This window comes from Erinaceus europaeus, chromosome 11, assembly GCF_950295315.1.
Source record: "Erinaceus europaeus chromosome 11, mEriEur2.1, whole genome shotgun sequence".
Lineage (NCBI taxonomy): Eukaryota > Metazoa > Chordata > Mammalia > Eulipotyphla > Erinaceidae > Erinaceus > Erinaceus europaeus.
Genome location: NC_080172.1, coordinates 76,420,357 through 76,433,343, shown reverse-complemented (window position 1 = coordinate 76,433,343; position 12,987 = coordinate 76,420,357). Strand labels below are relative to the sequence as shown.

Genomic DNA, 12,987 nt, shown 5'->3' with positions numbered 1-12,987 from the left:
GGTGAGCATCTTTTGCAATTGTATGTTTAATAAATTGAACTCATATAAGTTGATATTTCATTATGTTATTATATGTATTTCAAACACTAAAAGCATTACCTTCTAAACTCTCTTGTTCCTGTTCCATCTATAGTTGTCCCATTTGTGAATTAGATTTTAGTTGACTTAACCAGTTTTAAACTTTCATTTTCTTGTAGTGTTCTTTTGTTTGCCATTGGAAGTGTTTGGACAGCATGTTCGTAATTTGTGGTCACCAGAAACGTAATTTCAAAGCTCGAATGATGGGTGTAGATTTCAACAAATTTGCCAGAGAGGAACCTGATGGCATTCCCTCAATAATGAAAATATTTACTTCTGAAATAGAAACACATTTTTTGTCAACACAGGTACAATTGATTCTTAATGCCAAGAAAAGATAAATGTCTGTGTAATTAGTTATAAATGATAAAGATGTCTGAAAACAGTGTGTTCACTTCTGAATAAGTGACTGAACTGATTCAGACTTATTTGGACAATGTCACCTCATTTGATCCTTTTCCTTAAAAGTCAAGAAACTTGTAGACACAGCCACTATATCTAAATGTCTACATCTAGACATTTATACCAAAGCAAATTTTAAAAATAAATTATTTTCCTTTTTCCCTTTAAGGGCATTTATCGTATACCTGGATGCCCATTAAACGAGAAAAAAATATGTCGTGCTTTAAAAAAATCACTGCACTTTATAGACTTCTCTCAGTTTAGTGAATATGACATTTGTGATGTCCTGAAATTATACCTTGCAAAGGTAAGGGTTTTTACCCTGAGGCCTACTATGAATTAAAAAAGAACTGAGCTATAGTATGTGTTTTGCAGATAACATTTGCTGGGCATGTTTTCATTGATGTAGACTCTATCAACATCTTTTTTATTAGTGGTGGATAGATCAAGATGTGTAAATATATGTGTAATTGGGGCCTCAATAGTGGTTTATTTAGTAGAGCACACACATTATTATGCATGAAGACCAGAATTGATGTTCCTGGTCCCCATCAGCAAGGGGAAATCTTCATGAGTGGTGGAGCAGCGCTGCAAGTGTCTGTCTCTCCCTTTCTCCATTCTCTCCATTCTGCTACTTTTCTATCAGAAAGAGAAAGGATTACACATTGATGAGGTTATCTATTATCTTATTCTAATGTTCAGTCTGACCCCAGTAAACACAGACAGACACTTTGTAGCATTTTCTTATCTGTCTCCCGCAATCGGTGAAATTCAGAATCTAAACTTTTTATAAAAATTATGATGATTCTTATTCATTATACTGGGATAATTTTAAAAAGTTGAAAATCATGTTGCCTTTGAGTTAGGTATGAATGTAAAAGAATAGGATGTACACAAGAGTTTCCAAAGACCATCAGTATAACTTAGGTTTAGGATAATTTTAATGTAAATAGTATTTAGTATAAATACATTCATGGCAAAATGATACCAGATCACATATGTTGCAAGTTAAACACTTCCAAATCTGATTGAATTTGTCTTGATAATCTAAGGGGACCTGCTGAACCATTTAGCAAAATTCTGTTGATTATTAAGAGGAAAATGGATAGAATGAAAAAACTGGTAATTTGTTTGTTTGTTTGTTCCCTTAGTTGCCTGAACCATTCACTTCATTTAAATTGTACAGCAAGTTTTCAGAGCTTGCTCTAGAAATAAAAAGGGAAAAGGAAGGGAAGCACAATAAACTGTATGACTCCAAAGGCAGGCGCGGCAAGCTAATATCTAAGCAGATAAATTTGACAATCTTAAAAATGAAAGAAGTTCTAAGACAGTTGCCACCAGTTAATTTTAACTGCTTCCATTACATCATAACACATCTTAAACGGTAAGAACTGTGTATACGTTTAACAAGCTTTAGTAGTAGGCTGGCATTGTTCTTTTTTCCTTATTGCTGTATTTAAATAACATACAACAGAAAACTTGACATCTTTACCACTTGAAATGCATACTTCATATTAAATACATTCATATTATGCTAGTAGTGTTTTAAAAATAAGAATATTCCAGTCTAAATGTTGCTGGAGAAGCCAAGATGTAAAGCAGTGGTTTCATTTCTTTCTTGTGCTTGTCAGTTTGGAAGGTCAAGCTGAGGGCCAGTGTAGTATAGCTCCATTCTTCTAATGGCTTTGAACAAAAGCATGAAAAAATAAGAGTCATCAACCAGAGAAGGGAGCCTTGAGCCAAACCTGAGGAATGGAGTCGTGGTTTGGGGACTAAAACTGTACATACATAGGAGCATTCCAGGCAGAGGGCAACAGACATAGAGACTTAAGAGAACATTTTACATTTGGAAGTATAAATAACTGGGTTTAAGTAGAAGGTAGCAAACCTAAAGTATGAGCTGAACTAGATGGAAGTAGCGAGCCCTACACACTTGTTAGGTCAGTTAACTGATTTTCTTCTGTATACTAACAACTTAAAGTGAGAAATTGAACATGCTTACATTTTTCTGTCAGATCTTTCTTTACAACAATCCAGGTCTTCTGAATGGTTATAGAAAGAAGTAATGAGAGGAGGGAGAATCAAATGGGCTTGGAGATGAACTGTGTGCTATAAGGAAATTGGCAGTATCTATTTACAGTATAAGCAATGGGGACAGTGTCCTATGTACTAACATAATGAGCAGTTTTTAGGGGTATTTTATATTCTGTTGAGACAGACCCACAGCTCCTTCTACTTAAATTTTATTGTAGTACTATAACATACAATAAGATATAGTCAACATTTAATCATATAAATAGCCATTTTCTTAGACTTCACAATTAATTTCCTATTATCCTTCTAAACCTGAAATAATATTCCATCAAAGAAATTGAATATGAAAATCTCAGATGACTTATGTCTTCTACTTCACAGGGTGGCAGATCGCTGTCATGAAAATGAAGTATCTCCAGAATATATTGGCTTAATATTTGGCCCAATCCTTTTTAGAACTAAAGTGTTAAAAGTTTCCATAACCAATTTTCCACTTCTAGAATATGCCAATGAAGAAATACTTTTAGAATTTATTTTGATATATTCAGACAGAATATTTGATAAGGCGCTTCAGCCTACAAAACCTCTATTTACACCAGAGGTAAGAGGGCCAGCTTCTAGATGCTTCTAAATTACTATTTTTTATTTTCAAAGAATGCAAGTTTGACTTTAATGGAATTGATGTTGAAACTTTGTAATATTTACATAAATTAAAAGTACAGGGGGTCGGGCAGTGGCGCAGTGGGTTAAGCGCATGTGGTGCAAAGCGCAAGGACCGGCGTAAAGATCCCGGTTCGAGCCACCGGCTCCCCACCTGCCGGGGAGTCGCTTCACAGGCAGTGAGGCAGGTCTGCAGGTGTCTATCTTTCTCTCCCCCTCTCTGTCTTCCCCTCCTCTCTCCATTTCTCTCTGTCCTATCCAACAACGAACAACATCTACAATGGCAATAATAATAACCACAAGGAGGCTACAACAACAAGGGCAACAAATGGGGAAAAATGGCCTCCAGGAGTGGTGGATTCTTGGTGCAGGCACCAAGCCCAGCAATAACCCTGGAGGAAAAAAAAAATAGAAGTACTTTAAGTTGTTTATTTTGTTATATGTTTCACTTTTACAAGTTTAAAAATTCTCTCCCATTAACAGGGTGACAATTTTGTGGATAGCAAAAATACAATTTTCCAACAGCCTATGTCAGTTGAAAAACCAGAAAACAAGCAAGATACATTAGAAGAATATAATAAATGTCCCACTGGTGAGTGACCTTATAAGATGCAAATTAATGACTTAAAACTGTACCAATAAGCCATGAATAAAAGTCAGAATCAGTGGAATTTAACTCAGGAAAGGAAGCTTCAACAATAAGATACACCTGAATTTATTTAGTGTTATGATGTAATATTACTTTAATAATAAAAATACAAAAAGGGGGGCAGGTGGTGACACATCTGGTTAAGTGCACACATTACAGTGTACAAGGACTGGGGGGTCAAGTTTCTGGTCCCATCTGCAGGGGGAAAGCTTCACAAATGGTAAAACAAAGCTTCAAGTGTTTCTCTGTCTCTCTCCCTCTCTGTCTTCTCTAACCCTCTCAATTTCTCAATGTCTCTATCCAGTAACAAAAAAAATAAATAGGGCCTGGTTAATCAATCACATTGTACAGTGTGCAAGGACACAGGTTCAAGCCCCCCCACTCCAGTCCCCACCTGTAGGGGAAAAGCTTCATGAGTGGTGAAGCTGGGCTGCAGGTGTCTCCCTCTCTACCTCCTCCTCCCCTCTCAATTTATTTGTTTCTATTCAAAATAAATATAATTTAAAAGATTAAAAAATAAATTAAAACTTGTTTTAAAAATGCAAAAAAGTTTCATTAATAAAGGACTATTAGGTAAGTTTCCTTTTAGTATACCAGGTTTTTAAAAGAATACTGTTCTTCACCATAATCTTTCTTATAAAAAGGTATCTTGGACTTCTTGTCTTCTTGACATTTTTCACTTAAGACCACTCATTCTCTTTGACAGGATGAATGTTGTATTCTGCTTATAAGATGTATGAATGCACCTGTAGTATTTGTTTATTAATGATGTCCTTTACTGGGGATTGTTTATAAGTGAATGAAGTGGTCAAAACATTGGGGTTTCATGGCCACCTCAGTGGTCAGAAGTATATTAATATGACTTTCTGAGATTGTACTCCAATATGATTGATAGGATATATTAAAAACCATTTACTTAGAAATTATGTATTCTTATCAACACACAAAAAGAAAGCATTTATTTAAACTAACATAATATTTAATTGAATTTAACTAAACTAATACTGATTTCAGAGAAGATGGAGTTCTACTATTTTTATTGAAAGTGCTCTGTGTGAAAATGTAACTTCATAGTTAATGAGAATAATTTTCAGAAAATAAGTAGAACATCTGGATGTTCATCTAGAATTCATTCATGTCATCATGTCATAACTGTTGGCTTCTAAATAATAAATCTTCCTTTTTTCAGAGGACATAGTGAACTTGTCTGCAGAAGAACAACTTGATAATGCATCAGTAAAGTTGATAAATGGCTGTGACTCCTCTCTGGAACTTATTTCACCTGCCAGTGACTCCTCTGTAGAACTTATTTCACCTGCCAGTGACTCCTCTGTAGAACTTATTTCACCTGCCAGTGACTCCTCTGTAGAACTTATTTCACCTACTAGTGACTCCTCTCTAGAATTTATTTCACCTGCCAATGACTCTACTCCAGAACGTATTTCACCTGCTAGTGACTCCTCTCTCGACCTTATTTCATCTGCCAGTGACACGAAAAGCAATAAAGGACATAATTCACGCATCAAAAGATCTGTAAGTTTGCCTGTAGATAATTACTACTCTTTGCAAACCATCCTAGTAAGAGAAATGGAAGAGATATGGCAAAAGTAAACTCAGACAAGTTTGGCAGGAATCCTGTCTTGGAAGAAATTAATAAGAAAAGATAGCCCTACTATTGTTTGTTCCAAATTTGATGACTTTGCCCTGCCAACTATACAAAAAACTCGAGAGAAGGAGTTTGAACAAGGTGACCCAGCTGCCAAGACTGCAGTGGCTGTGTCCAGTGCACTCCATGAAAGAGGAGTGATGAGCATCAGGGTCAGTGGGGACCCCCCAGCCAGTGCCACCCTGCACAGTAAGCCACACACAGAACCAGTCAGGTCTGGAAGACAAGTGTCTGAGAGACGATCCTCTGACTCTTGTCCTCTGGCCCCTGTCAGAGCTCCCAGAACACTGCAGCCTCAGCACTGGACAACATTTTACAAACCACATGCTCCCACTGGTGGTGTGAGGGGTGGGGGAAAGAAAACTTTAACCCCCCCCCCAACATACACACAGAATAGTGCTTCCTGGTACAAACTGTGCTCCCCAGGGGCTAGTTTGAAGCCCAATTCTGTCACTCTAACTTTGTGTGGTAAGCTTGTCTTTACCCTCCTCCCCTACCCCTCTCTCATTTTTCTTTCTTAAAACTTCTTTGTGATTATCATCACACTTGATCTTTATCAAGCCAAATGCTATTTGCTTTCTCTTATCTCATTATTTCATCCTCGTTTTTAAGCCAGAGGCTGTCATAAATTATATACATTCAGGTTAAAGGTTTTGGTTTTTTTATCAAAGCCCTACTGAGCTCTGGCTTATGGTGCAGGAGGTTGAACCTGGGACCTTGGAGTCTCAGGCATGAGAGTGTTTTTGCATAACCATTACACTCAGGCTATAGGTTTTTAACTTTTATTTTATGAGAGAGAACGATAGAGAAACCAGAGAACCTTTCTGTCATGTGGGGCTGGTGATCAAACCACACTTGCATATCATGTTCTGCATCTGCTGATCAGCACTGCTCTCAGATCATACAGGCTGTATTTTGCTTTCCTAAACTGAAATTTAGGATTAAACCACAACTCCAATTTTTGCATAGCATGTATATGTTCATTCATTTTGTGAAAACTTTTGCATCTGAAAATTGCTAGAACTTGTCTGAGTTACAGTGAGTTTTGTTGGTTAAACTTTGCTAATGATGAGAGGCCAATAAAGCAGGAGACAGAATTAACACTCTATCCCAGATTAGTTGAGAAAACAATGCTATTTAAAAAGTTAAACAGAGAGTCATTAGGCTTTGGGTTAGATTTCATAGGTGGTGCTGCTAATCAGGAAGAAACAGCTATCTAGGTGAGAAATGCACTCTAACTTAAGGTACTTTCTGAGGATGAAGACCTAAATACCAGTTTATTTTTAGGAACATAATTAACAGGGATTAGAGAGCCATCAAGAATGTGGTGTTAGTGCAGGTTCGGGTGAGGTTGTGTTAAGTAGAGAAAGGGATGAATAGCCTGAAGCCTAGAGACATAATAGATGTCTTTGGATAAAAGTGAAAACAAAGTTAAATAAACTTACTGCTTTGATTAAGATGAGGACCCATGGCCAAAAGTGAAATGGAGGCAGATTTTGTTGTAGTCTTCTCTAAAGAAACAATTTACTAGATTGGAGCTTGAAAGGGAATGTTTTCTCTTGTGATTTGGTGAATTCCCTAAAACTAGAAAGTGTTGAAGGCAAAACCTAAACATCTTCAAGGTTAATATTACAAAAGGAATTGGACATAGTAATCTGTAATGTCTTCTGGGATTCAAATCATGATTCTGTGACCTTGAATTTAAACTGAAGATGTTTTTCAGCTGCAAATCCTAAGATCTCTGCATTAAGCAATGCTAATATTTTCACTATACCATTGTTAGTCTCACCAAGGAAGCATTTAAATCTCATTGCCCAGAAGTCATCTTTAATGTGCTGGGAGGAACTGTTATTCCAAAATTTCATATTAAGTAAAGCTATCTTTCAGAAATGAAAGTATAAATGTGGATTTTGACAAACAAGAATTAGTCATCAACAAAGTGTAACTTTTTCTGTTGAGTAGTCATAGTAAAACCTCGTATTGAGAAGGGCCATGTTGTAGCAGATCCAGTTAAGTGCACATGTTACAATGCATAAGGACCTGAGTTTAAGCCCCTGGCCCCCATCTGCAGGTGGGAAAGCTTCACAAATAGTGAAGCAGTGGTACAGGTGTTGCTTTTCACCTCTCTCTCTCTCTCTCTCTCTCTCTCCCCCTCCCTCCCCTCCACCTCTCAATTTCTCCCTGTCTCTATATAGTAAATAAATAAATAAAATATTTTTTAAATGTACTGAGAGAAATGCCAGAAATGAGAAATGTAAATTAAAACAAGATTTGTACAAAACCCAGATTCAAGTTCATCCCCTACTGCATTGAAGGACGCTTTAGTGCTGTGATTTCTTACCCCCACTCCTCTCTCTGCCTCTCTGTGTCTCTATTTGACACAGAGGAGAAAAAAAAAAGTCCAGAACATAAAATCCTGGCGACAACAACAACTACTACCATGTAGTAGTAGCAGCAGCAGCAAATTTCTATAGAATCTGGAATATTGCCATTCTACCCTTAGTGAAACTGTCTAGTAGGGAGACAGAGGTGTAAATTATTTTGTTTTGTAAGAGAATGGACTAAGGTCACTATGACTTGTGAGAATGTGGTGGTTCTAGTATCTCATGATACAGAAAACACTATTAAAAGTGCTGATCATAATAAAATTGCTAGGTCTATTGACAATTTATTAGGTCAGATACTGCTCCAAGCACTCTCAACACATTTTTGAGCTCTCTATTGTCTTGTAAGGTTACACATCTCTGAACACAGTCAAATTTAGTTACTAATTAAAAGTCCTTTAAATTTGGTGTGTAAAAGTGAAATTGTTACTTATTCTCCCCTCCCTTTTTGTCCAGATAAAATCATTTTTCTCATCCTGGATTGGAAAGTTCAAAAAGAAAAAGAATTAAACAACAACTAGATTTTGCTGAACTCCAGATTCTTGAACTACTATGAAACTAACAACATAGCCTCTCACAATTAAATGAAATTGAAGACTACATTTGAAAAAAGCACATTGGAACCCAAATATGACAATTAAATGAAATTGACGACTACATTTGAAAAAAGAACATTGGAACCCAAATATGACAATTAAATGAAATTGACGACTACATTTGAAAAAAGCATATTGGAACCCAAATACGACAATTAAATGAAATTGACGACTACATTTGAAAAAAGCACATTGGAACCCAAATACGACAATTAAATGAAATTGACGACTACATTTGAAAAAAGCACATTGGAACCCAAATACGACAATTAAATGAAATTGACGACTACATTTGAAAAAAGAACATTGGAACCCAAATATGACAATTAAATGAAATTGACAACTACATTTGAAAAAAGAACATTGGAACCCAAATACGACAATTAAATGAAATTGACAACTACATTTGAAAAAAGAACATTGGAACCCAAATACGACATGACATATTGTAAACCTGATATACTATTTTGAAACTTATGAAAACATGTTAATTTAAAAATGAAAAATGCTACTCATCTTCTCCCATAAATTACTTTCTGTAAAGTACAATAAAGTACATTGTTAAATTGTAATTGTGTTTTATTGATAGGAATAATGTGCGGTCTGGGAGGTGATGCAGCAGCTAGAACTTTGGACTTAGAAGCATGAGATCTCAGGTTAGAACCGTGGCATTGAGTGTGCCTGAGTGATGATCTGGTTTTCTCTCTCTCCTCCTCCTATTTACTCATGGTGGTGAATAAATACATATTTTAAAATTTAAACAAGCTTCCCATTGTAGTTGTTAAAAAAACCTCTTTGGCATAAACTATATCATTGTGAACAGGCTAAGGATATGGGTTAACCTGCCAACATCCATGTCCAGTTGAGAAGCAATTACAGAAGCCAGAACTCCCACCTTATGCACCCCAGAAAGAATTTTGGTCCATACTCCAGTGGAGTAAATGTTAGAGGACGATAACTAGGAGGCTTTGAACCCTAATTCCACCAGGACCTAAAGTGTTTGTCACCAGGAATATTGATTTTATACTACCACTGAAAGGGAGGTGGATCTGGAAAGCACCAGAGGAAGTCAGGCTCTCTCTCTCTCTCTCTGATCTGGAAAGCACCAGAGGAAGTCAGGCTCGTTCTCTCTCTCTCTCTCTCTCTCTCTCTCTCTCCCCCCCCCCAGAAGTTATTTATTTTTAATTTTTATTTATAAAATGGAAATATTGACAAGACTGTAGGAAAAGAGTGGTACATTTCCACACAATGTCCACCCCCAGAGCTCCATATCCCATCCCCTCCCCTGGTAGCTTTCCTGTTCTTTCTCCCTCTGGGAGCATGGACCCAAGGTCATTGTGGGATGCAGAAGGTGCAAGGTCCAGCTTCTGTAATTGCTTCTCCACTGAATATAGTGTTGGCAGCTCTGGCTTATGGTGGTGTGGGGATTGAACCTGTGACTTCGGAGCCTCAGGCATAACAGTCTGCAAAACTATTGTGCTATCTACCCCCACCCTGGCACTGTTTCTCTATTTGAGAAAGAAGAGGGGGGAAAGAAAGGATGCTCAGAAGTAATCTGTGTAGATGTGACTTAGAAAGGAAGTGAAGACAGGACCATTGAAAAAAAGGGAGGGGATAAAAAGATACAGATAATGGGAGTCGGGCAGTAGCTCAGCAGGTTAAGCAGAGGTGGCGCAAAGTGCAAGGACCTGTGTAAGGATCCTGGATGGAGCCCCGGCTCCCCACCTGCAGGGGAGTCACTTCACAGGCGGTGAAGCAGGTCTGCAGGTGTCTGTCTTTCTCTCCCTCTCTGTCTTTCCCTCCTCTCTGTCTTTCCCTCCTCTCTCCATGTCTCTCTGTCCTATCCAACAATGACAAAATCAATAACAATAATAACTACAACAATAAAACAAGGGCAACAAAAGGAAATAAATATTTTTAAAAGCTACAGATAGTGATAAATATAAAGTCAACCTATTTGTGACCTTTGGAGAATTACTGCAGTTTCAAAGGAGGAGATGGAGACACAGAACAATGGTGGGAACATTATGGAATTATGCTCCTTTCACCTTACAATTTTGTAAGTCTATTAAGTCACTAATAAGAATAAAGTAAAAAATAAACTAAATCATTGTGAAGAGAGATATTTTATATGGTTGTCCTTTGTTTAACTTACATTTTTATGTATAACAAATGACAACTGATAAGTTCATTTCCTAAAAATAGCCAAAAAGGTAGCAACTACATGTTTTTATACCAAGGTTCTTATTTTTATCAGTGACAATAATCTGTATTTCACAAAGAAGATAAAGTGAACTCTGCTTCTGAGTCATGATTTAGTCAACTCTCGTTATTTGAATTTTTTATTTGATTTTTTAAAAACATGTTGAGCCAGTAAAATAACTCACTTGGATAGTGTGTGTGTTGACATGTGTACAACCCAAGTTTGAGCCTCCACCACACTGAAGTGCTGTGGTCTCGTTCACTTTCTCTCTCTGCTTCTATCTCTGTCTTTAAAAATACTGAGGCTGGACAGTGGTGCAATGATTAAGCACACACATTACCATGAGTGAGGACCCAAGTTCAAGCCTCCACTCCCCACTTGCAGGGGGGAAGCTTCACAAGTGGTAAAGCAGATCTGCAGGACTCTCTCTCGCTCTCACTCTCTCTCTCCCTATCTCCTCCCCTCTCACTCTCTAACAAACAACAACAAAAAATGATAAAAACAAAATAAACAGGAGAAATGGCCACTAGGAGTTGTGGATTCATCGTGCAGACACTGAGCCATATCAATCACCCTGGTGGCAACAACAACAAAATATAGTTTTTCAGGACTTAGGCTTTGCTATATGAATATTAAATTTCCAATCAAATTTACTGCTAAGAATGAAGTTTGTATATGATGAAAAGTTCATAACTAAATTATATATTAAAAAAATAAAATACAAATATAAGCACACCAAAACAAAAATATTGGGAAGAAATGAAAGCTATCAAATCATATTTCACATGGATGTTTCAATATGAATACTTTGAACTTCATAATTCAAAGATCAGCTTTACGAATTTCTTCAACCAGAGCACTGTGCAGCCCTGGCCTACAGTGGGACCTGGGACCTGTGGTGCCTCAGGCTGTGACACTTCCAGTGACTTTACCTCCCCACCCTATGACTGCCTTCTGCATTATAAAAAGACATGCTACAAAATGGAGAACATGGGGGGTCGGGCAGAGTGGCGCACCTGGTTAAGTGCACATAGTAGGAAGCACAAGGATCCTTGCAAGAATTCGTGATGAAGCCCCTGCCTCTCCACCTGTAGGGGGGGTCACTTCTTGAGCAGTGAAGCAGGTCTGCAGGTGTCTTTCTCTTTTCCTATCTCAAGAACCTTCCCCTCTCAATTTCCCTCTGCCCTATACAATAAAAAAAAAAAAAAAGGCCACCGGGAGCAGTGGATTCATAGTGCAGACACTGAGCCCCAGCAATAACGCTGGAGGCAAAAATTAAAAAATAAAAAAACAAAACTGAAAGCATGGACACAAAAACAAATAATATAGCTTAAAGCTTCTTCACACTTATCTGGAATATTTAACACTTTGATAAATTATAGTTGATATAATTTGATAAATTATAGTGTTATATATATATATATAACACATATCTTCATATGTTAAAAGTTATTAGCTAATAAATTATCAGCTAACACAGAGATTCGATTTACTTATGTTTACTTCTGCACGGTTGAGTAAGCTCATGGTACATAGAATATGATATATGGTCTAAAAGCCACCAAGCAATGGCCTACAGATCAAATTTGACCTATTGTTTTTTTCCCACTTTATTGGGGGGTTAAGTTTTACATTCGACAGTAAATACAATAGTAAATACAGTAGTTTGTGCATGCATACCATTTCTCAGTTTTCCACATAACAATACAACCCCCACTAGGTCCTCTGTCATCCTTTTCTGGGACCTGTACTCTCCACCAACCCCCACCCCAGAGTCTTTTACTTTGGTGCAATAATACACCAGCTCCAGTTCAGGTTCTATTTAGTGATTTCTCTTCTGATCTTGTTTTTATAAACAAACTTTTACTGGAACAGGGGAATGCACATTCATTTACATACATATTGTCTGAGACTGCTTTCTGGTTACAAACTCAAAAATGAGTACTTGGGACAGATATCCTATCAGCAAAGTCTGTTTACCCTTTTACAAAAGCAAAGTTTTCTTACCCCTAAACCTGATGAATACATCAGAATTTATGTTAAAAATTTCACTTGCTATTCCAATTAATGTCTGTTTCATGTGTAGGAATTCCTTCTAGTGGTCTTTTACACTAAAATACAAGATGAGTCAAAGACCCTAAATATTCACATTACCCGGGTCCTTGCACATTGTAGCATATATACCCTACTAGTGGCACCACTACCCGGCCCCTGCTTTAGTTGCTTGTAAAGTGGTGTTAGGGCACTAGGACTTTCTTAGGTTCAGCGGGAATTCAATGTTTCCTAATCATGTACTTTTATCTTGGCATGGACTG

General features: G+C 37.2%; 1 protein-coding gene across 1 annotated transcript; it reads left to right on the top strand.

The window, feature by feature from the left end:
• The first annotated feature begins 35 nt into the window (after nt 1-35).
• On the top strand, nt 36-9,041 carry LOC132541420 (rho GTPase-activating protein 29-like). Its single transcript, XM_060202105.1, has 7 exons — nt 36-386; nt 650-787; nt 1,632-1,864; nt 2,896-3,115; nt 3,658-3,766; nt 5,013-5,356; nt 8,330-9,041. The coding sequence occupies exons 1-7, from the start codon at nt 234-236 to the stop codon at nt 8,381-8,383; spliced, it is 1,251 nt and encodes a 416-aa protein (XP_060058088.1). The 5' UTR covers nt 36-233; the 3' UTR covers nt 8,384-9,041.
• Nucleotides 9,042-12,987: the final 3,946 nt, after the last annotated feature.

Excerpts from the sequence above, each read along its gene's own strand:
- LOC132541420 (XM_060202105.1), top strand. The coding sequence starts at position 234 with ATGTTCGTAATTTGTGGTCACCAGAAACGTAATTTCAAAGCTCGAATG. Across the intron at positions 788-1,631 it reads TGAAATTATACCTTGCAAAG|TTGCCTGAACCATTCACTTC; the intron begins GTAAGGGTTTTT and ends TTGTTCCCTTAG. Across the intron at positions 1,865-2,895 it reads ATCATAACACATCTTAAACG|GGTGGCAGATCGCTGTCATG; the intron begins GTAAGAACTGTG and ends TCTACTTCACAG.